General features: G+C 35.1%; 1 protein-coding gene across 1 annotated transcript in view; it reads left to right on the top strand.

Moving 5' to 3' along the window:
* The window catches only part of LOC150108527 (VWFA and cache domain-containing protein 1-like), a 420515-nt gene that overhangs the window by 225103 nt on the left and 169100 nt on the right, over positions 1 to 26312 (top strand). The window contains exons 13-14 of the mRNA XM_090415949.1: positions 1439 to 1562; positions 7382 to 7487. Of these exons, the coding sequence (XP_090272075.1) occupies positions 1439 to 1562; positions 7382 to 7487 (230 nt within the window). The remainder of the gene's footprint in view (positions 1 to 1438; positions 1563 to 7381; positions 7488 to 26312) is intronic.

The following is a 26312-nucleotide window of genomic DNA, read 5'->3' as shown; positions in this document are numbered from 1 at the left end:
ATAAATACAACTTGTAGGTATTTAGTCTAATATAACTAAGATTGAAGTTACCGAGCAAATGGCAAGCAGCTGCATTTCTTGCTATAGGTAACTGAACATAGCTTGTACACAATAATCTGGTTAAGTGTTCTCCTTAGCATGAAGGATTATCACACCTTCACCTTCTAATGGACATGATATCCAAATTGCTCTTCTTATCCTTGTTCTTTCCACAGGGGTATGAATTATAACCAGTTTTTGTTGGACATATATGTACATTCTGGCTGGTAGAGAGGTTAATAGTACCATTATAATAATAAATAATTATTAAAGTGACTTATATAAATTAATTATTTATTTCTGTAAAATTTTCGGCTATGTTTTATAGCCATTTTTGATACAGTAAAAAGAGATAAACATAAAAATAGACAATTGAATTGAAAGCACGTGATATTATTTGTGTTATAAATGAATTATACAAGCAGAAAGAAGGAAAAGCCATGGATTTCCCATTTCCCCTACTCTTGCTAATTACTTCATGGAACATTCAGAAAAACATTCTGAACGTTTTTTTCACCTAAGCCATCAGTTTAGTACCGATATGTTCAGTGATATTTTTCCTGTATGGAACTTCTTTGTCTAATCTCCATGAATTTCTTGAGAAAATTAATTCAGTAAATCCAAGAATCAAATTTATCCTAAAAGATAACAATTGTATTCCTTTTCTGGACATTCTCATTTTGTGTCAACCCAATGGTAGTCTACAGTCTCTGCACACAGAAAATCAATTTATACTGGGAAATACATTAATGCTAAACTCATGTCTCAGTGAAAAAATCCAATAAGTAACAGTTATTTGAAATACCTTATAAATAATAGATAAAATGAATTTTGAAGAAAATCCCTGTTGTAGGTGCTTTTAACAATGCTGATTATCTTTGAAAATATACATAAATATATGTGCATTTCTCTGCCATTGTCTAGAGAAGTCAGAGTTGTCTGAACAAGACCTGATTCATTGTTTTTCTTATAGTTTCTTTTGGTAATAGCAGCTTATTTCACTTATCATGTCAGATGTATCTGATTATAAGTTACCTCCAAAGTTTATTCATTTGTTGTTACCATGACATTTTCTGATGGAGTTGTTTGTAAACATTTTATAAACAAAACATGACCATATAGATTTAGCTACTTATGCGTAATCTCACTCTTAAAGGGTTTTATGTAAATATTTGTGATATGTAGATAGTGGTGACAATGCAGTAGTATATCAAATGTTCCATTAATTATTAAAGCACTCCTATACGTTACTCATGACTTTTCTATAACAAAAGTGTACTTGTTTGTAAGGCATATCTTTCTAATAATCTCATTAACTGGATAATTTCATATAGGAGATATAACAATTATTGTATATTATTGTCAAATTGTACCACTGACCTTGCAAATTTTCTTTTAGGTATTGCACTTATGCATCCATTTTTTACTCGTCCATCTTTTGCCAGTGAACAGCTTATGCATACTGATATATGGCATCTAGAAAACAAGCCTGAATTCCAAAGTGTATATCAAGCCATTACAAAGTACGTATATATGTATAAACAATCCTAATTAAAAAAAAAAAAAAACTGTTTCGATTCTCTTGTAGTATTATCTGTGTAGTAATTACTATCAAATAGAGACCATTCTAATAAATTAAAAAAATTAAGAATTTAAAACAGATGAACCTTAAATATATTTAAGGATCATTTTTAATTCTTTATTTCATATTACTTAAAGAATTCTCTTGTAGACATTCTAGATTCTCCACTAGTGCTGTGCATTATGCTACAATATAATTTCAAAATTGTGAGAATAACTGTTATTATTAGCAGTTGTTAATATCTTAATGTTTTACAATTCACATAAAAAACACAAAACATTGTAGTTCTGATCATGTCATCATTAAATTCCTGATATGTATCCTCATGGGATGTACAGGATAATAATGATAGTACTACATGACTAAGCTACACCATTACTAACTTCTGATCAAAAATTTTCCTCCAAATTAATATTTATTATCTGTCATGACTCCAGTATTATTAGATCTTATATTTCTATCTTTTAAGGCACTTTTTACTGTATCAATCCATCCACATCCTGGTCTTCCTCCTGGTTTTTTTTTTTTTTGCCAACCTGGCAAAGAACACTTGTTTTGCTAATCTTTCCTCTCATATTCTGTTTAAGTGACCATATCACCTGAGCTTATCTCTACTAGTACATTCCTGAATGCTACTGGCAACAATGGCAAGTTCTTTCCTAATATCCTCATTTTTACTGTGATACTGCCATTGATGCCATCTGTTCACTCCACTAATCTTTCTCAGGACTCTCATGTCAGAGGGCTTCTGTCTTTGGTCAAGTGTTTTATTTCTAACCTAGCTATCAGATCCATAAGTTAAAACTGGTTTGAACACTGTCTTGTATACAACTAGTTTAATGGTTTGACTAATTTCTCTCTTATTCCATATACATTTATTGACTTCATACCTTATCAGTTTTGTTAATTCTGTTGTCTATTTCCGTATTTAATTTGCCATCTACACTAAAAATTGTCTAAATAGCTGAATGCTACTGGCAACAATGTTTTACTTGTTCTATAGGTTCACCATTCAGGATACAGCTGAAATTTTCAATGTTTCTGCCTATTTCCATTGTCTTTGTCTTTTTATTTTTGATTTTCATACCAAATTTATTACAACAGCATATTGTGTAACTAAATATTATCAGTACATTTTAATATCATATGCAGTATATAATTCTAAACATCCTAGCAGAATGATATGCAATAAAAATATCAATTGAATAAACAAAAAGTGTTAGTTTGTAGATAAATTTCAGCCTGAAGTAAAAGTCAATAATACAATCAAGTCTGTGTCAAAACTACTTCAAAGTCCAACCAAAGTTCCATAAGTGGCATGCTATGCTAAAAGCAATTTGCTATTGCTTTTAGCATAGCAAATTGCTTTAGTTTGCAATTTGCTATTGCAAACTATCCATTATGAAATTTAAAAAAAAAAAAAAAAACTATTCCTGTAATATCTATGAATTTTCTAGAGTGAGAATCAATTGTATTTTCTGATTACTTTGGATGCAAAATATCATATGAAGGCAAAGCAGTAGTAAATTAAATATTTCTAAATTTCTCTAAGTTATTGGTTTAATAAATATAACTCTTAATCCCAGTTTAGTACTCAAAGAAAGAAAACATAAAAAAAATCTTATCTACTAGTGGATAGTTTTTTCCCTGAGAATCCTGGTAAAAATCGTCTTCCATTCATGACATTCTGTGATTCTGAATCCTACCCACAAGCAGTTGCACACTATCATACGTAATTAAAAACTGTGCCCTAGAGATTATGGAACTTTTTCAAGCCTTAAAAATTCTAATAAGCAGAACAGTGGGTCTCGCATTGAGCTCTGAAATTCATCTTCCGCCTAAAATCTTATCTATTCTTGAACCTTTCTTTTAAGGTTACATGATGGTGACATTCATACTGAAGAATTAATGGAGACACAACACATGTATTAGAATAGTTACTTTACTTAACATTAAGAAAGTAACAGTCAACATTTCGACCTCTGTATTCAGGCCATCATCAGGAAAACATATGTATACAGGATACAAGCTACATGGCACTATCCTATACAAAAGTAAGATGTATCTGCATGTTTGTTAATCATTTACCATAGCCTGACCTCTGGATTTAAAAAAAAAAAAAAAAAAAAAAAAAAAATGGAACTTCATTAAACAATTTCTAAAGTACTCTCATATTGAAATTTTCTTCTGTTAGGAATTGTTCTGATTGTGATACAGGTTGAAGATGGGTTGTCTGCATTCTTGGAATAATTAATCAATCATTTTTGTTCAGATTTGGATGACGTTTCAGCATTTCACAAGTTTCTTTGAATTTTCTTTCAAATGGGTTTTGGTGCAATGTAAGGACTTGGTGCCTTTCCAGTCAATTCTGTGGCATGTTTGGAGTGCGTGGTCTGATAGGCTGTTACTGTTTTACCATAGTGGAGGTATTTAATGTGGCATTTGTGTTCATCTTTTCTGATTGGAATGGTACATCCTGTTTCCCCTATGTAAGGTAGGTTACAGGTACATTGAATTTTGTAAATCCCTGGGCAGACAAGGTATGGAAGAGGATCTTTGGAAGAACTGAGTAAATTTCTTAATTTTGCTGGGAGGGTTGAAGATTGCCTTAATGTTGTATTTAAGTAGTGTTCTATCTATTTTATATTAAATGTCACTAATGTAGGGTATGGCTATGACATTCTTTTAATCTTTTTTTGGTTTTAATGGCATTTTTATTGAGGATCTTGTAAACTGTTTTTTTATCGTAACCATTTTTTACAAATGTTTGGTTAATATTTCTAATTCTTGGTACAGAGCTTGTTCATTGAAACAAATTGTTAGGACTCTGTGTTTGAGGGTACTGATGACTCCTAGTTTTTGTGTTGGATGCCAGTATGAATTTTTATGTATTAGTCTGTGTGTATAGGTTTGCAGTAGACTGTGAAGTAGAGGCCGCCTGAAGGAAGACGTAAAGGAATAGGGAAAGTATCAACATATCTGAGCCAGGCTTTAGGCTGGTTGAATCTAGATCTCGTTGCTCAAAGTCTTCCATGTAAAAGTTAGCTATTGGAGGGGAGGGCCCATGGCTGTACCTTCTTTTTGTAGGTAAAAATTATAATTTGTCACACGTTTGACCCACAAGCAATGTAGCCACTATGGTAAGATGAAAATGCGTGTTTCTATGTTAATTAATCGGCTTGCGTTTCTAAAACAATGTAGAGACAGCAACTTGATACCTAACTGCATTAAGCTAAAAAAAAAAGTTTACTTCTGCCAAAGTATATTCTGTATCTATGCCTGTTTGGAAAAAGCTTTTTTAAGAGAACAGATTCACAAAACCTGCAAAAATTTAGCAGTTACCCAAGCCAGCATTATACAACAAAAATCAGAGCTATCAAGCTACATAAATCGTGATATTTGGGATATTCTAGAGAGGATTAGAGATGACTTGGCAATGCACATGTTACTTAAGAACAAAGAAAAACTAATAGTTTTTCAAGTTTCAAGCACTAAAATAACAAGAAAGCAATAGACATTCTTGATGCCATATTCAGAGGAACAGCCAATTACAAACCAACAATACAAGGAGCAGCTAATCACCTACAGGCAAAGGAGCAACCAATCACAATGGACCACTGTCAGGTTATCAACAAATCCAGCTACAATCTTAATGCAAGGGAACTCTCACTTCTGGAGAAAGGCCTGAATTACATTATTGCACCAAGGTCAGCTAACAAATTAGATTTCATTTATCACATTGAAAAAGGTCTAAAATTCCTCCCCTCCAATTTAGCCGAAAAAATGCGAATGGAAACATGGTACATATTAAACTCTGATAAACAACTAAGTTGCAACCTAACCAGATCAGAAAAATTGGCTGTTAAAATTCTTAAAAATTAACAGAGACATCTTAATTACAAAAGCAGATAAGGCAATGCTGCCATTGTCATTGATCGGACAGCATGCCTGGAAAAAATGAACCAATTGGTATCTGACTACAACATGTATGAAATGGTGAACTATAACCCTACAAACTGCATTAAAAAAAAGAAAACAACAGAATTAATCAAATTAATGATCACATGGCCAGAGGAAACAACCAAAAAACTTATATTGCATTATGCCTGCTCTCCCAGAATTTATCGCCTGTCAAAAATAACTAAACAAATATGCCACTACGACTGATAGTTGATGGAATCGATAGCCCTAATTATCACTTAGCCAGGAAACTAGTGGCCGCACTCAAGGAGGTGGTAGGTCATTCCCACTCCTACATAAAAAAAATAGACATTTCATAAAAAAAATTAGAAACACCACACTCTACAGTGAAGATTTATTAGTCAGCTTTAATATAACTGCCGTTTTTCACTAATGTCCTGATCAGTGATACTATTCTTCTCTTATAAAACATATTTCCGCCCAATATCACAGCCCTCTTTGCCCAAGACTTCAATACAGAGGTCGAAACATCTTGAACATTGAAACATGATGAATGTTCAAGAATACGTTCATTGACTATGAACGTATTCTTGAACCTGAATGTAAAATCCTCTCGTAGTTATTTTATGTGAATTCCACTATGAAATGTTGTGAGCCTGTCATACGTTAGTATCGTGGGTGGGCTAATGATTAGATGATCCAATAACCCTGTTCTAGAGATTGAACATAATTTTTTTTCAAGTTCCTGCTTATCCTGCAGTAAATAAGGTTAACCTGACCATGATAACCTGACAGTGTTATCATGGTCACACTGGGCAGTGACATTGGTCTATCACCTAAAGACACTTGCAAACACATGCCCTCAACATTTGGTTGCAGAGCATAAGTGCTATCTACTTGGCTAAACCAGGCTAGCTAAAAGTATTTAGAAATACTTTATTTGTTCTGTTTTCTTTGTATTGGTGACACTGCTGTGTTCACATATATTTTTGTATTTCTTTTGCTAACTCTTGCTATTTTCCACTGATGCTTATGTTGATCATGCCTTCCTTCTCAGTTTGAGATTATTCCACTTGCTGACTTTCCTCATTTGTCTTGATCCTTGGAATAAAGAGTCTGGGCCTTGTTTATGTGAGTACTGCACGATTCATTCCTTCATGTTATGCTATTGTATTTGTTTATGGTTTAATCCAACAAATAGATTATCTGCTATTTATCTATTAGTAGTAGGAGAATAGCTATAATGGGACATGGCAAGGATTGTACATGGGTTAGAAGCCCAGATGTGTTCTCCACATATTCTCAGAATATGGAGGTCTCCTTCCTGTTACACATCTTTTTAATCTGGATGCAGATTAAAAAGATCATGAAAACCTATCATGAAAACCACCTGTACAAAACCTATTATGATTTTCTTTGTGTGTAAATGATAATACATTATTGCTGTAAATGGAATGGCCTGGATACACTCCTAGGGTTGAACTCTAGCCCCAACTTTGGTTGCCTTTCTTCAGCCTTATTTGCCCAATGTTTAGTGCTTGTGTGCACATAATTTTTGTGATCCTGATGAAGGCAATGTAACATTGCCAAAATATAGGAAAGTATTAAGGTTTTTACAATTAATATTTTAGTATAAGTTATTTCTAAAAAATAATAATTATGAATAGCCAACATGTAAGCCTGTTTACCAGAATTACATTATTGTTATGATGATTATAAAGTTTTGCAGCAGTCACATCAGGTTGCTTGAAGTGTTCATGTTTATGATATATACATTTCATTTTTGTAATATAACTTTTCCTTTTTTTTATGTGGCATTGATAATGTCTTTTTAAATAGGCAACAAAGTGGAGAAGAGATAGCCATTACAGTAGCGCTAAGTAAAAGTATATCTTCGGGAAGAAAGGATAATTCTGAAAAGTTAGCTGTTTATAGATGGCAGAAGGTGAGTTTGAACAACGCAAGTGATGGTAGCAAACCAAAATGCATGATTAGGTTTAGATTATGATATAGTACTTGTGGAATGTATAATTGTGAAGCTCTTTTGTATGTTGACATTCAAGTATAGAGAATTCACATGGATCACAGTAATTAGTTCTTTATAATGTGAATTTGACAGAAAAATTATTTTCTCTGGAATTGGTTTTTCAGAATAAATAGACTTCAAAATTAGTTGCATTCCATAGGAGGAAACTGACTTTGTTGGTCCTCTCCTGTAACCATCCAGTAGAACTCTTCAAAACTTGAATGTTCTTCTTTATTGCTTTGCACATTAGTTCTCATTTTGGCATTTGTTCATGTATCATGTTTTATACTTTCAGTTTCTAAGATCCAAAGTAAAGTTTTTTTTTTCATTGTTTCATTTAATATTTAGTATTTCAGTAAAAAATAATAAACAAATTTCATTGTGTGATCTTTAAACAGCATTTACTAAATCTTTGTTTTGGGCTCTTATGTTGACAGAAGTGTAAATATAATTCAAATTGTTCACCTACTGAAACACCACTATTAGCAAAAGAAGTCATTCAAAATTCATTAGTGTTATAAGTGAAAGGAAAGAAGGCACTTAATTCAAGATAAAACTTATACACATCAGCATCTGAATTGCTATGCTATCATCAGTACATGCATGCAGTTGTACTATTAGGTATATTATATTTAATGGAGATGTATATATGAAAAATAAGAGAAAATATATGTATAATAATAAAGCTTGTTACATATATTATACATATTGCAAAAGAAAAGGTTTTAAAGTGAGTCATAAGTTATTCTACAATAATACCTGAGGAGTTGTGTGAGTCACTCTCTGTTTTTATTATATTTATTTATAATCAGTATGTCCATGCAGCTATTCTATCTGCTAGTGGGATTTATTATCTAATTGTTCAGTTAATAGCATTTGAAACTGTTGAGTTCTGCTGAGATCCTATATCTTTGGGATCCATTGAAATTATGTGCTAGTAATGCATAGTCCATCACTTGGATAATGATACTGTAATCAATTTTGAAACATTGAGCCATATTTCTGTATTATTCCCACAGCAGTGTTGTGTGTATATGAGAAAACAAGATCTGTTTGTGTTTCTCAAACAGCTGGATATTATATTCCCTCAGACAAGCATTATGGAGAAAGTTATTTCAAAGAACAGATGGAATGAAAGAGAAGGATAAGAAGTTTGTCAAATAAGTTTGAGCTAAATTGTGTATGGATGTGACCAACAGGATTAGTGAGAGAGGGTCATTAATGCCTTGGATTAAGAGTACAGGTAAAAGCACAGAGCTTTTACCTGTAAGAGATGATTATTACATTCTCTTACAGGAAATCACCTATTGTGACACAGAGTGAATGATTAGAGAGAAAACTGGTAACCCACTCACAAAGGATGGAAGGTATTCATCATATGGCAACTTGGTAAAGGCACTTCTAAAGCAGTCCTGATCAGATTTCCTAGACATATACAGAACAACCAACATTAGTTTCTTTACACCTTCCAAACAGTATATCTGAACATGAGATACAAAAGATTGATGCATCTAGTGGAAAGTCCTCGTGTTGATCTACTCTGTAGCAGTCAGATGGATAGACTTGTGCTGCCATTTGGATGAATGAAAACTTGGGAGTTTAATTCTTGTTGCATCCCATTGTGAGCTGCATGGGATGTCTGACTTATAAAACTCTCAAAATACCTGTCTAATCTTCTTTTTGCATTTACAAAACTGCTTCTTTCATAAAAAATTTAATAGATTTTAAGAATAAAATTTCAGGATTATCCTTGCAACCCACAGTCTTCTAATAAGTCTTGATGTAGTCTTATTTTTTGCAAATATCTCTCTGACAGATATGATTGAATTACTTCATAATGACTTTCCTCCTGATGTTGTAAAATTATTTGACTTTGTCATTAATTCTGGATACTTTAGCTGCCAGAACAAACTGTGCAAACAGATAGAGGAAACAGCTATGGGGTCTCCCCTTTCCCCAACTCTAGCTAATTATTTTATGGAACATTTTGAACAACATATTCTTGACATCGATTTGGTATAGATATGTGGATGATGTTTTTACTGTACAGAACTCCTCCTTATCTGATCTTCATGAATTTCTTGAAAAAATAATTAATTTGATAAACCCAAGAATCAAATTTACCCTGGAAGTAGAAGATTTGTCTTAATTTTCTGGATGTTCTCATTCTCTGTCAACTAATGGTAGTCTATAGTTCTCAGATGAAAACAACTCATACTGGTAAATACATTGATTATAACTCATATCATTACCCTTCTCAGAAATGCAGTGTGATCAAATCTTTAGTTGACAGAATTCATAAAATATGTTCTACAGATTTACTTCTAAACAAAGAACTGTTTATCAGAACTACCTTTATCTCTAATGATTATAATATAAAGCTTATCAATAAAATAACCAATAATTATGGCCATAGTCTTGACCTGCCTCAAGAAGAAATAGCCAGAATTTGTTTACACATGTTAAAGGACTTTCACAAAAAAGTCCTTTATCTCTCCTAAAGACAAATATCCTCTTTCTTATTCCAGAGTTTACAGAGTCCCCTGCTCTTGCAGCTTATTATGGATAGACTGGTCATTCTGCACAAATTTGTCTTGAAGAACATTAGGAATACATTTCACTCAAAAAACCCATCAAATCTGGTTTAGCAAGCCATGCATTATCCACAAAACACAGGATTCAGTGGAACAAAACCAAAGTGTTACACAAAAGTTATTTTCTTCAGAAAAGATTGTACAAAGAAAGCTGTGAAGCACACACCCAAACCTGAATAAAAAAAAGATTGCCTAAAACTTTCTCAATTTTGGGAAGTTATACTGACTAATACTCACCATTCATGTTTCCTTAATTTGTAATTAATTTATATTGTTTATATTTTAAAGTAACTAAATTATTTTATTGTAATTCATTTTGGATATCTATTAATGCAGATGGAGCTATTCTCCTGCATCTGATAGTGCACATAATATCACACTTTCATTTGAATTGTTTCCTTTTTGTGTTTTTCCTATAATTCTATTGACAATGGCTATGAAACTTTGGTGAAAATTTTATAAATAAAGGCATTTAAATTAATGTAAATGATTCCTTTATTAATACGTTATGAAAGATTTTTTTTATTAGTCGTTAATTTGTAACTTATAACTGATTAGTTCCGCTCACAAAACTGGTGGCTTCTTCAGAGTTTATAATAAGTACAAAAAACAAACAGATAACATCAAAATTGTCCAAATGTTGAAAAGTCATCACAAAGGAAATAAATGAAAAATGAGTGTGAAGTCTTGTGCTGCTTAGCTGTTATCAGATAAAGACTGGAGATGATGGTTGGCAAAATTGAAATTTGTAATGCTAAAAGATTTCCTGATTGCATTTAATGAGTTGCTGATTTCTATTCAAAGATCCTTGTGAAAGGATAACTAACAGATTCTTTTAAAAGTCTAGTAAAAGTTTCCTTCTAAATACAGCACACCAGAAATATCCCATTTTACTGTATGGTTTGCAAGACCAGACCAGATCTTTTTTTTCTTTTATTCTCAACATATCTAACATGTTCTTTCTTCCTCATCTCAAATCCATGGCTTATCTGTCCTATGTAGACTAGGCTATATGAGCATGGTATTGTGCATACTCCTGGATAGTTGTAAAAAAGGATGACATCTCCTTAGGAGACCTGAAGAGCCTGTGAATGGTTTGAATCAGCTTGTATGTCACTCTAATGTTATGAACTTTGAAAATAGAAGCAATCCTTATCGATAGATTGCCAATATATGGAATATTGATTGATTCTTTGTACTCGATGTTCTGATTATGGAAAGAAGGACAATTCTAAAACAAAATCTTGTGAATTGTTATTTTGGAATAACTATTAAGAACAAATAAATTCGAGAGTACTTGAAGTTCTGTCTTAAGTTGATCTTCATTTTGTAAAATCATCATCATCATCATCAAATTCCTGCCATGTACCCTCAAGGGGTGTACAGGATATGACAGTACTACATGAAAAAAAATTTGTAAAATCAAGTATTCTCAATTCTTGAGGGTCTTGATTTTACATAATCCATAAAATACATATAATAAGAATGTGTATAACCTAATGTAATGTAATAATTTTAATATAATGTTAAAATAACTGAATGTAGAATCACAAGCATTTGTATCTAAAAAGCTCAGACAGTATTAGCCTAGTAAACTGAAAGTCAACAACAGTCTCGAAGGTTACCGGATTATGAGTTTTGCTGCTGAAACAAAACCCAAGTGTGGGTGATAAGGACGCTTCCAGTAAATCTAGGGAATTTTTTTAGAGGGATGGCCAATGATATAAAAGGTAGAGATTGAGGGATAAAAGGCTCTCTTATTTTTTGTTCCTGTGGCAAGCTTTTCGAGGAGTCAAGTTCCCATGAGCAGTAGTTTTGGAGATCATGGGGAGTTTGCTGGCAGTATTACAAGATCCTTCCATAAAATTCTTCGACAAATGTACCAATCCATGTGCATGCTAATTTTTAGTAGCCAACGAAGTTCCTAACATCGACAAAAAAATGCATTAAAGTTACAAGGAAGGAATTTGCAAGACGACAACCACCGGATAGTGCCCGATCACAGCCGTTGCACAAGAAAAAGAAAGGAACCAGCAGAATTCATCCTTAACCCTTTTGGATTCAGGACTGTACAATGATATAGTGAGTTTGTAAGTAGATTGCTTTATGTTAATGGCCTAGCTTGTGTGTACAGACGATAGATGTTGATTCTATTTAACTAAATGGCATAATGTGTTGAAGAGATCAGAAAGCCAAAAGTCAGTTTGAATATGTATAATAGAATATCGTAATCTTGAATAGTGCTTGTATTATATAATGCTTATAACGTGTATAGTATAATTTTTGCCTTTTATTATTTATAATGAGAACAAGATTATTGGTGCTAAAATCCATCCATGTGTCTAATAAGTTGAGTGTAAATAATTTCTTTGTCTAATGCTTTAAGTGAATTGTTTTAATGAGTGCGTGGAGAATCAGACACATGATATGTCCTATTTCCCTTGTATGTTAATTGTCTTAGTTAGAATAACCATGTTTGGTTTTGTTAATAGCTTGCCTGATCTTTGTTAGCCAATGCACTGTCTCATAAAACAAATCGAACCTATGTGACCTGAGTAAAGTAACAGCCACGACTGAGTAATTCAGAGTTGCTTGAGATAAAATTGATTTAAGACTTATTATACATGCTTAGCTAAATTATTCTTTTGTATATAAAGGAAAGATAGAAAATTCTTTTACACGATCCTTAATGGCACAGTCATTAACAAAAATAACTTTTTAAGGATTAATAGATTTGAATTGATTAAGGATTTGGTCCCTGCCAGAGGCTTTTCCTAAGTCTACGATACTAGCACGTGTGAGACTATATGTTATAGCCTATACTATACTATTAAAAGGGGGGGGGGGTAAGCTAAGTAGATTACAAAAGGACTGTAGTTAAATAATAGTATTATATGTGAGTTAGAGATTAGAGCATAGTGGCATGTTGTACTAGCCCAAGCAACCACGAAAATTACGAAGTAAGAGGGGAAAACATAGAGAAAAAAGTAACGTTATAATCAATAACATAAACTATAAAATATAAATTACTAAATGTTACAGTAGCATCCTGTGTGAATAGACTTATGAGATACTTCCAGAGTGACCCATTGTTAGATTTCTTTATGATGATAACATCCAGGAATGGGAGTTTAACCATCCTTTTCTTATTCTAATGTAAAATTAAAACATGTTTCCAAATGATGAAAATATCATTGTCATATTTTCATAGACAGTATGACAGTAATTGTCATAAGCTTGTAAAAGTGGATATGCTGAATACTTAGCCTGGTTGGCCAAGTGGTTAGCATATCCGCTCTCCGGCCAAAAGGCTGCGGCTTCAAATCCTGCCGTGGCCATGGATGTTTGTGAAAATGCTAGTGGTGGTGTTGGTGGTAGGCAGTAGATGATGTGATGGAGATGAAGAATTGTGGAGTGGGTGTCCACCCTCAATTAGTCCTTGGAGGCGTCACGTAATAATAATTAATATCTCCATGAAACATCTGGTTTCAAAGAAGTTAGAGCTTAAAAAAAAACTTACTGAAATTCTCCATGAAGAGATCAGCTGACAGAGGCGATAAAGGACTGTCCAACCAAATTGTTGGTAAAAAAAAACATTATTTCACTGAAAAAAATTGGATTAGAGGCTATGTTCAAACAATTTTGATGACTGGTGTTAAAAGATTTGCAACAAAGATCTAACACATCATCCACCAGAACAGTAATAAAAAGAGACACTATGTCAATGCAAAGATATCAGATGATGATATGTCTGTGTTAGATGGTTTCTGAATGAAATGAGCTGAATTCTTGATGTAAGAGTCAGAGGATCTGATGCAATGCCCTAGCTAGATGCTTTGAAAAAGAATAGGAGAGGTGATGCCATCCACAATTGATCTTTAGGGAATGAATCACTGTTTATATCCATGTTACTTTACAGAGGAGCAGTTGGCTCTTCTGAACAGAAGACTTTCTGTCTAATGACATTGGCTGAATTAAGCAGAAGGTGATGAATACCTTCTTTTTTTAGAATAGATTCTTCTGAACATGAAAGGGTTGGAAAGGTTAATAACTACTTTGTCCAAAGATAAAGAAACTTGTCTGTTTGATTGAGAATGGAACAATAAATGGAGTTTCTTCTTCATTCAATTTGCACAAGAAATAAATTCATGTCTCTTTTAGGATGAATTAATTTATTTTCTTTTGTAATAGTTTTCAGCATTTGGACAACTTTATCTATCTTTTTTCCTGCTGTAAGAGTCAGAGTTTATAAGAAGTTTATAAGATAAACTTCTCAAACTCTGAAGAAGTCACTAGTTTTGCGAGAACAAAACTACTTAGTTATAAGTTTCACATTAGCAACTAATAAAAAGTCCTTGTTTAAGCTTTAGTAATTTTTAGTCATAAAAAAAAAGCTCTTATGAATATTAAAACCACAAACAACCATTCATTAAGGATGAACTGAAAATGACATTCTTACTCTGCAGTTATGTAGTTGGATCCAGTACTATTACAAGAGAGCACCATCTGTGGCATACACTTAGTAAATTACACAAATTAAGCTTTGCTTCCCAACATTTATCTTTAAAAATATTAAGAATGTCAGTTTCACGTGTTCTCCAATGAGAGTAGCCAAAGTTAGTAGCTCCTCATTGAAAATTGCAGTTATAATGCAAATATAAAATAAACTTGTGCTGAGTCAGTAATATCAGTGGACTCATCTAGGGTAATCATAAAATAAGTGTAAATTAAAGATACCAAGAAATTATATACTTGGATAAAGGATTAAAAGTATATAACTTCTTGGTATCTTTAATTTATAGTATAACCAAGTGGGAAAACTTCAACAACGATCTCTAATCCAGAGTATTTTAATAATAAGATATGACACACCTTTTGGATACTCATATATGAAAATATGACTTGTGCATTACTTCAACCTTAGTATCATCACCTCTGGGTCTGGCTACCACTGACGAGACCTCAATAAAGGTCAAAAACTGGTTGGAAGCTTGGGTGATGGATAGCAATGCTGTAGCCCATGAAGTTGCTCCTCAGATGAGATATGAGCAAATGAGCAGCTCTGCTCGGAGGTGGGGTGAGCCTGCCACGGTGTAGAGCCAACCGGTTCTGAGAGGTCTTCTCAGTGGCAGAGTGAACCTGTTACTGAGGGAAACAACGCTGAGTTTTTGGAGTTTGACCTGTGCTTGAATATTCAATAACGGTCGAATCCAGTCTGGGTAGTGACTTTTCCCATAATGCATAGCATTATACACCCTCTGTCCAAAAAGAAACCAGACTTTTGATAGAAAATAAAACACAGGTCAATTATATTTATTTCAATCAATATATTCTCCCTCAGTTTCGATACAGTGTTTGGCACAGCCAATCAGTTTGTTAAATGAGTTTTTTATATTGGTGTTTGGGATACTTTTGAGGCTTGTGGTTATTTCCACTTGAATGTTTTCATTGGTGTCAGATCGCTTTCCTTTCATCAGAAAATGAGGTCGGGGAAGAGAAAGAAGTCACAGGGTGCTAAATCAGGTGAATACGGTGTGTGATCCAACACACAAACTTGGTTTTTGTTCAAACACTGCCTCACAATGTTCGAATGATGAGATCGTGCAAAAGTGACCATGCATCACGATATTCATGCTGTTTGCGACGAATTCTCGCTATCAATCACTTCAAAACTTCGAGATAAAACTCATCATTGACCGTTTGACTAGGCGGAACAAATTCTTTGTGGATAATGCCCTTGGAATCGCAGAAACAAATGAGCATTGTCTTTACTTTTGATTTCTCCAAGCGACTTTTTTTTGGATGTCCCTCTTCTGGTGGTCTCCACTCCACTCAGCACTCTGGCACTTTGTTTTGGGCTCTTACTCAAAACACTACTTTTGTCACCAATAACAGTCATTTCAAGGAAGTTTGAGTCCTTACGAGTGGTTTTAATGCAGTCCTTGCAGTGTTCAATTTGATACATTTTTTGGTCGTCGGTCAACTTGTAGGGAACAAATCACAAATTCAATTTATGAAGGCCCAAACTCTTGGTCAAAATGTTGTGCACAGTTAATTTTGGAATCCCATTTCATCTACAATCAATCTCATGGACGATTTTGGGTTTTCTTTGATGAAATCATGCACTTTTTGGATGTTAACTTGGCTCAGTTCAGTTTTTGGACGGCCCAGCTTTTCGTTGTCCTCAAGCATCTCACAACCACTTTGAAATTGCTTAAACCACTCGTAAACTTGAGTACGGGATAAGCATTCATCACTGTATGCTTTTTGAAGCATTTCGGTAAAACTTTTACCAAGTTTAACACAAAAGTCAATCACAGCTCTCTGTTTGAAACTCACTTTCTGACCGTTCATCAAAACACACTGTCACTCTTGGCACTATAACTCAGCTTCTAATGAAACAAATGTCATAAACAGTTGACATAACACTTAGGAAGGTTGCCGCTTACAACAACAAAAAAGATACAACGGGTGGCACCGCTAGTTTCTTCTTTTTTCGAAAAGTTCAGTTTCTTTTTGGACAGAGGGTGTACATGTCTGCAAGGATATGTGCTTTGCATTATGGGATACCAATGCAAGTGGTGTGAAGTCATTAGCCTCTATATATGAGTTGCCCCAGTCCTGAAAATATTTCAGTCGCAAACTTTGTTTGCTTACACTTGGATAAAGGATTATTATTATTATGTAACACCTCTGGGGAGTCCAAAGACTCATTGAGGGAGAGTATGCCAACAGCATTGAACGATTGATCCCCTTTGAACTATTAACCGCTCTCAAACTTGTTTAACTTTTTGCGAGCCATTAGTAGCAGAGGTTCTACCAAACCCAGTATATAATTTCTTGATATCTTTAATTTATTATAACCAATGGAAAAACTTCAATAAAGTAAGTATCTTCATTGTTCAGTAATGTTGACAGCTTATTTAGGTTATTGTTTGGTTAAAGTTCTTAGTGAAAGAGGAAGTTGTATTTATTAACTTCATCTGAATCCAGACATGCATTGCACTGTTTTATGATTTCCACATCATTATGTGACTTACCTTTTCTCCCAAGTATATATGCTACTTCATAAGTTGCTTCAGTAATTTCATTACTTCATCCTGTCATCACTTGAAATAATTGGTTTTTTTTGTTTCTGAAGCTTCATATTTATAAATATAGTTTTTTTTTGGTTCTCCTTCCAATTTTGCATATTTGTGGTCCTTATGTGTACCATAATACTGTTGAACATTGTATTGTTTCACTGTTAAAATCACAGTATCACAAAGTAAACACACACCATTTTATCTTTGACTGCAATCATGTAGTACTGCTGTTCCAATTCTTCATTAATACTCTATTTGGGGGGGGGGGGTGGGGGGGGGGGGGGGTGGGGGGGGGGGGGGGTGGGGGGGGGGGGGGGTGGGGGGGGGGGGGGGTGGGGGGGGGGGGGGGTGGGGGGGGGGGGGGGTGGGGGGGGGGGGGGGTGGGGGGGGGGGGGGGTGGGGGGGGGGGGGGGTGGGGGGGGGGGGGGGTGGGGGGGGGGGGGGGTGGGGGGGGGGGGGGGTGGGGGGGGGGGGGGGTGGGGGGGGGGGGGGGTGGGGGGGGGGGGGGGTGGGGGGGGGGGGGGGTGGGGGGGGGGGGGGGTGGGGGGGGGGGGGGGTGGGGGGGGGGGGGGGTGGGGGGGGGGGGGGGTGGGGGGGGGGGGGGGTGGGGGGGGGGGGGGGTGGGGGGGGGGGGGGGTGGGGGGGGGGGGGGGTGGGGGGGGGGGGGGGTGGGGGGGGGGGGGGGTGGGGGGGGGGGGGGGTGGGGGGGGGGGGGGGTGGGGGGGGGGGGGGGTGGGGGGGGGGGGGGGTGGGGGGACACCTACGGTATTGAGCCTTTTGGCCTTCAGAATACATTCACATATTGATGATGTTATGTATTTCTTTGTCAGTTCCCAAGCAGCATTTATTTCCTTACCACTCAATATCTTGTTTCATGCTATAGCTCCAAGCTGTCTCTCCTAACTTGTCATAATCACTAACTTTATAATTTCACATGTATTCTCAATGACAAATAGTTGAGAAATGACGAGAATATAACAGTGATCTGTATTAAAGTGTGTAGATCTGGAAAAGGCATATGACAAGGTGCCAAGAGAAAAGCTATTCAAAACGGTTCAGTTATATTGTGTCACTGGGGCATTATATTGAGAAATACTTAATCTTTATTTGAGTTATCAGTCAGCGGTTAGAATTGAAGAAAGTAACAGGAAGATGGTACATTATCCCCTCTGTTATTCATTATCTATATGGATCACATTATGAAGGAAAGTGGTATTAAACCTCATATAAAAAGTGAAGATGGTAATCTCAGCTCTTTACCTTATGCAGATGATGTTACACTTTTTAAATAAATCCATTACAAGTCTGCAAGATTCCTTCACTAAATTGAATAACTGTTGTAATAAATTTGGTATGAAAAACAGCAATAACAAGACAATGGCAATGAAAATAGGCAGATACATTGAAATTATCAAATGCATCATGAATGGAGAACCTATAGAACAGGTAAAACATTTCATCTACTTACACAATTTTTAGTGAAGACTGTAAATTAAATATGGAAATAGCCAACAGAATCAACAAAGATGGTATGGAAGGAAATCAAGTGAATAAATTTATGTGGAATAAGAGAGAAATTAGTCAAAACACTAAATTGTCTGTATACAAGACAGTGTTCAAACCAATTTTAACTTATGGATCTGAGAGCTGGGTTAGAAATAAAACAGCTTGACCTAAAACTAGAAACAACAGATACAAGCATCGTGAAGGTTAGAGGGTTGTGAACAGATGTCATCAATGGCAATATATTAAAAATGAGGATATTAGGAAAGAACTTGAAATTGTAAGCATCCAGGAATGTGTTAGCAGAGTTAATCTCAGGTGATATGGTCACTTAAACAGAATAGGAAAGGGAAGATTAGCTAAACAAGTTCTTTTCCAGGAAAAAGACTCAGAGGAAGACTAAGATATAGGTAGATTGATAGTAAAAAGTGCCTTAGAAGACAGAAATATAAGATCTGATAATGTTGGAATGCTGGCAGATAAGATTGATTTGGAGGAAAATTGTAGTTAGGAAGTTAGTAATGATTTAAGTTCTTAATGTAGTACTATCATATCCTGTATATCCCTTGAGGGCACGCGTCAGGAATTTGATGATGAAAATCGAAGTCTTTAAAAAAAATGTGTTCAAAAATTAAGCTTTATTTTATTTTTTATTCATGATCATAGCTTGCAGAATACATCAGAGATTGTGTGAAGGTTTATACTTGTATAATTTTCTTTATGAAGAACAATACAAAAATGTTTATTTTATCACCAAATGAATAATCTTTAGTATGTAATCTGCAATTCATTGCACTTCAACTTTCTTAACATGTGGCTAGGTTTATGTGTTCGTCACACATGTTGAATTGGATTTAAACGGTATTGATGCGAACACAGAATGATAAGAAAATAACTATTTATTAACTTAAAAGCTAATATTTCACTGGTATTATATCTAGCATCTTCAGAGCACACAGAGTTTGTTACAAATGTGAGACAACCACAATTTGGTGTAACGGTGGAGCTAGTATAAGTAATTGCAGCATGCAACACAAGACTAAAGTCCTAATACGGCGCCATCTAAATTAAAAAAAAAAAAAAAAAACAGTAGTCCAAAGTTTTGAAAAAAAAAATTAAAATAAATAAATAATAATTTGTTCTTAGGATGACTGTCTCCCAAATCTTTGGTAGATTTATACAGCCATACTTGTTAAGGTTTGGAGTATGTTTTAGGGCTTCTGTTGATTCCAGGTACAAACTCTCTGACTGGTAGAAGCTTCAGTGCAGTACTTTTGTTTTTTTTCAATTGATCCTGTGTGCCAAGGTATCCAAAGCTTGGTCTGCCAGACCCGACTTGCCATAGCAAAAGTACCGGATATATTTTTTGTGTTCACTGAGGCAGATGACCACAGTTCTTCCTATCTGTCCATTGTAGTCTGTATGACAAGAACAGGGCACTTCATAGACTCCTGGATGTGATAAAGGAGTGAAACTATCCTTAGGCGAATGGATGAGAGTTGCCAATTTCACATAAGGTTAAAATACGGTGTGTAGTTGGTTTTTGTTAAGCACCCTTGATATCTTTTCAGATGTGCCTTTCGATCCATTTCAATTTCCAGTCAATGAGAATAATAATATTCTGTTATTCTCATTGACTGGAAGAGCGATTAAAAATAAGATTAACTAGTACTATTATTTAAATTAAGGGGATATTAAATCCCACATTGTTTTAAAACCGAATAAGAAACTCAAAGATTGGAATCAGAGAGTTTCATGCCGAATATAGTAAATTATAAAGTATCGGCGACCACTAGCGTGAGCTAATGCAAGTGACCCTAGTACGTAGTACAATACCGGAGAACTCGCAGCAAAGTCGGTAAAGTTCTGATCGCTATTCTTAGGTATTCTCCATAATGGAGAAACACATTACCTAGGAAATGTATGCTGTTATTACATCATGGTGGGAGGGCACTACTCAGACTGGTTTCAGCCTTTTTTGAGGCTTCATCAGTGAGTAGCTAGACCAATTAATACCAAAGTGTATAGCGAAAAGAACTTATATACTCTGCTATACGAGTTTCCAAACAGGTGCAACCATTAAGTTACTTAAATATAAAGAACTAATGAGCTTCATTTCAGCGATATAAACATTGTTTAAATTAAGGGGATATTAAATCCCACATTCTTTTAAAACCGAATAAGAAACTCAAAGATTGGAATCAGAGTTTCATGCCGAATATAGTAAACTATAAAGTATCGGCAACCACTTTTCCCTATACACTTTGGTATTAATGTACAAATTAGCCAAACATTTAGCCAAAGAGCTAACACACTATACTGGCAACACACCATCACACATAAAAAAAACTCAGCCCACTTCGAAGCCAGTATAGAAAACCTTACTCTCCAACATACTGACATAATGGTCAGTTTTGATGTCTCCTCCCTATTCACAAATGTCCCACTCAAGGAATCCTTAGAGCTCATCTAAGCCAAATTCCTCCTAATATCTCAGCCCTATTTCAGTTCACAACGAACTCAGGCTATTTCGTTTGGCAGGAAAATTCTACAAACAGATAGAGGGGACAGCCATGGGTTCACTACTATGTGTGTTCGCTATTTGGCTACACAGCTCAGATACACTCCTCTCCTTCTTAAAACACTTAAAACAACCAACACCCCAGAATCATTTTCACCTTGGAAAAAGAGGATAGCACAGCCTCCCTTTTCCTAGACACACTAATTACCCTCCAGCCTGATGGAACATTGGTTTTCTCAGTTTATAGAAAACCCACCCATACAGGCAGGTACATTCACCAACATCTTCCCCCCCCCCCCCATCACAGCAATATGGTGTTATTAAGTCACTACATAACAGTGCTAAACTAATCTGTTCAAATGACAATGCCCTAACCACTGAACTAAATCACATCCTTAACACATTCTTAACACATTCTCAGCCAATGGCTACACAACCCCCCAAAAAATACTAAAACCAGTAAATCGCAAACCCCCCCCTCACAATAAAGATTACTCTAAATCAATCACTAGTCCTTACGTCCGGGACACCTCTGACAAAATAACCAAAATCCTAAAAAAAAATGACCTGACCTCTTGTTACAAACCATATAGAAAATTGGCATCCCTTATCCGTTCCGCAAAAGACCCCCCCCAGACCTACCTGGTGTTTACCAGGTCACTTGCAGTTGTAATCTGTCCTATTTTGGCCAAACAGGCAGGATTGCGAATATCAGAATTTCAGAACACAAGGACTACATCCTGTTTCACCAGTACAGCCACTCAGGGCTTGCAGACCACTCTGGATACTTGCCACAGAATACGTTGGAAGAAAGCCACAGTAATATGCCACAGCGAGTTTAAATTTGAAAGACTATTCATAGAATCGGCCTCAGCCCTGAAAAAAATGTGCCAAACCTCAACAAATTTGAATGCATGAGACTGCCCCAAATTTGGGAGACGTACATCATGAGAACATCAGCCCAACGGCCAAGAACACTTAATATAGCCAGCTAGGAGGCACCATCAGGACTTTAGGAAAAACAGTAGTCTTCTCTCTTCGACCTCATTTGCTGTATTAGTGCCTGTGTGCAAGTGTCTTAGTCTTAAGTTCCTATGAAGATGGCAACGTGACTTTGCCGAAATATAAGAGGTATACATTAAAGTTTTTTTTAATTTATATTCCAGTTGACTATGTGAATTCCTTAAGTAATTTAATAATCAATTTAAAAATCGAAATGAATTCTGCATAGAACATGTCTGAAAAAACTTTCACCATATATTTTACAACAGTTAAGAAACAGAATTATTATTAGTGAAATTGAGCACTCTACAAAGAACAACAATAATAATCTGTTTCATTTTTCAGTTGTGTTTATACTACTGAATATAAATTTGTGATATTCTAAAAATTAGCTTCAAAATAAGATGTAATGCAATTTAACTTATAATTTCTTGTTCAGAAAAACAGAAGGGGTTGTTTACAAACCACAAGAGTGTATCTAAATCTGTAGTAACTTAGCATGCATATTTCCATATATCAGAATAGTGCAAGAAAAAAAAAAAGTAATATTCAAACTGTATTTATTTCAATAAATTGTGGCTTGACAGCATCTTTTTTCAGAATATTTTAAAATAATTTCTGCAATATTTTTAGTAGCACATCATCCAACATGAATATATCTTTTGGAAACAATCAGAATGTTTACTTGGAATTTCCTAATAGAGAAAATTCCAAGATTGCAAAGGTTGCAACATCGCTAGAGTTAAGTTAATGTCATTCTTATAATTATTTGATGTTCAGTTGGCAAAAATAACAAAAAAAGAGATAAATAAAATAACCATATAATAAAAATTAAATGCTTATATAACACACATGCACCTTAAAAAATAAAATAAAAATAAATAAAAGTAAAATCTATCAAATAACTATCAAATAATTTATAATTTTTTTGATAATAAAAGTGAAGTTTGATTATTATAAATTAAGAAATTATTTTGACATAAATACAACAATATCAGCCTGTTAAAGAAATATCTATTTCTGCTTAGGTTGTCTGCTAATCAGTCAATTAAAAACAAAAGACATTACTGATGAATTCTGCACTTTCTGGAGAAGTTGTCTTCTTTCTTTTCTTTCTCAATAGCCATGAGAGTAATCTAAGCTTTTAGCATTTTCCTCCAGCTGAGAGGATTATTATCTAGTATTTCTAAGACCGCTTATTTCAGAAATTACAACTAGCAGTAGTAAAAGTGTAATATTTGGTGGTGGGGGACTAATACTGCTTAACTTTCTTTTTTGTGGCATACATATAAACAGTTTTTATATTGTCTTATTTCTTTTGTCAAAACGGTATAATGAAGTGATAGATTTGAATACTGTTTGTTAAAAATTTCAAACCAGTAGAAAATTGAATAGTTATTTGTAGTTATTTGTAATTCAGTTGCAGGAGCAGAGAGGGGAGGGTGCAATTTGGAAATCTTCAAAATGATCTTAAATTTTGAATCTGTTGTTATAGGATATCTTTCATCATACTTACAGGCGCTAAGCATTGGAGATTATGGGAATGTGCACCCCCCCCCCCCCACCCACCCAAAAAAAAAAAAACTTCATCTGTTGCAATTTTAAGCAGAAGGCGGCTGAAATATCATTAAAATCATTATGAAATATCATAATCTACATAATGGTATTTTGTAAGGAAAGAAGCAAAAGTTGATATTTATATTAATACATCTTGTTTGGAAAAAAAAAAAATTAACATAATGATTTTCAATGCAAGCATTTGAAAATTGCACAAAAATAATTTCTGCAGTAGTGTCAGTAAAATGAAAGAACATAAATTATCTTGTTTCATTGCACTGATTTGAAAAATAACAAATTTACTATCACTAATAAATTCATTGTGAAGGCTGATCTGTGATCATTTCAGAATTGATTATTAATTTTCACACATGAGAAATTCATTTTTATCTTTGGGAACAGACATAAATAAATTGTGCCACAAAAAGTTCAAATATCGAAGGACAATGAAGGAAATTCCAAATACCACAGTATATTTCAACTCAAATGACACAAAGGTCGCTGTGTTAATGTTAATCCACCAATGACACCACAATCACCTTTAAGGGATTAACGGTACATGAGAATAATTACATGATGAAAACCAGAATGCTGATGAGGGTTTGATCTATGAAAAATCGTAAGGTGTCTGAGCATTTCATCTGATTTGGCTGGTTGGAAGGTTAAATGCATTCCTGTTATCTTCCACTTTCTATGGAAAAAAAAAAAAATAATAATAATAATTTTTTTTCCCTCTGGATTCTTCAGTATTTCTTCAACCTTTTGAAAACCAGGTGAGCAAATTGTGTGTAGTAATCCATATGTGACCTGATCAAATCCCTATGCAATGGAACCATAATATCTTTACCTCTAAATTCCAGTGTCCTTGGCATCTGCCATAGTCTGCTATATTGTCCTCACAGTTTTAGCATGACCCTGAAGTTTTAAGCCCTTATCCACCATATCACTTATCCCTTCTACCTTCTGTAAGATATCCCACCAACTGTGTACTCTGTATCTTAATGTTTGCTTCTGGAATTATAAAACTTGCACTTTATCAGATTATTCAGATCTCCAGGAAGTCAAGTGCTAATTGAGAGAAGTTGGAAATCGCCCACATCAGATGTCATATCTTCTCTTAAGGTTATTCACACTCACTACTTCAATAGTCACTTGTTCCATTCATTCACTGCTCTGCGATAGAAAAAACTAGCTCTCAACCCTTATGTTTCTTCTAACATAATCCCACCAATATATTGCCAAAGTGCATAACTTTACACTTACTAATCATTTTTTACTAAATAATCTAAGAAAATTACAATGTCAACTAGGATATATATTAAAATAAATTTGAATATACTTCAATATTTCGGCAATGCCACCTTGCCATTTTCAAGAAACTTAAGAACAAGATGTGCATGCAGGCACAACAAACAGTAAGTGAGGAAGAAGCAGGAAGCTATTATTTCTCCTAAAGTCCTGATGGTGCCCCCTAGTGGGCAATGTTGGTATTCTTGGGCGATTGGGCTGAAGGTCTTCTGATGTAGGTTTCCCAAATTTGAGGCAGTCTCATGCAGCCAAATTTGTTGAGGTTTGGATTGTTTCTTAGGGCTGAAGCTGATTCCATGAAAAGCCTTTCATATTTGTATTTACTACGGTGTATTATCGTGGCTTTTTTCCACTGTATTCTATGGCAAGTATCCAGCGCATGGTCAGCAAGACCAGAGTGGCTGTATTGGTGAAACCGGATGTAGTCCTTGTGTTCTGAAATTCTGATATTTGCTGTCCTGCCTGTTTGGCCAAAGTAGGACAGCTTACAGCTACATGGGACCTGGTATACACCAGGTAGGTCTAGGGGAGGAGGTTAGTCTTTAGTAGAGCAGATAAGGGATGCCAATTTTTTATATGGTCTGTAACAAGAAGTCAAGCCATGTTTTTTTAGGATTTTTGTAATTTTTTCCAAGGTGCCTCAGATATAGGGTATGGTGATGGATTTAGAGTAATCCTTTTTGTGTGTGTGTGTGGGGGGGGGGGGGGTAATAGTTTCAATATTTTTTGGGGGGGGGCGGGGTAGCGCCATTGGCTGAGAAATTGTTGAGAATGTGGTTTAGTTCTGTGGTTAGGGCATTGTCATTTGAACAGATAAGTTTAGCCCTGTTGTGCAGTGTTTTAATGACTTCATATTGTTGCGTGGAGGGGGGTGGTGGGATTGTTGGTGAATGTATCTGCCTCTATGGGTGGTTTTCTATAGACTGAGAAAACTAAAGTTCCAGCTGGCGGGTGACGTGTGTCTAAGAAAGGAAGGCAGTTGTTTTTTTCTTCTTCCAGGGCGAATTTGATTCTGGGGTGTTGGTTGTTTAAGTGTGTTAGGAAGGAGAGGAGTGCAACGGAGCCATGTGGCCAAATAGCAAACACATCATCAACATAGCGAAGCCAAATGGTTTGTTTTTGTGGAGCAGAGTTTAAGGCTTTCTCTTCAAAAGTCTCCATATAAAAGTTGGCC

Source organism: Typopeltis vanoorti, chromosome 3 (assembly GCF_054136105.1).
Source record: "Typopeltis vanoorti isolate ZY-2024b chromosome 3, IOZ_Tvanoo_1.0, whole genome shotgun sequence".
Classification (NCBI taxonomy): Eukaryota; Metazoa; Arthropoda; class Arachnida; order Uropygi; family Thelyphonidae; genus Typopeltis; species Typopeltis vanoorti.
This window is presented reverse-complemented; position numbering and strand designations above follow the sequence as displayed.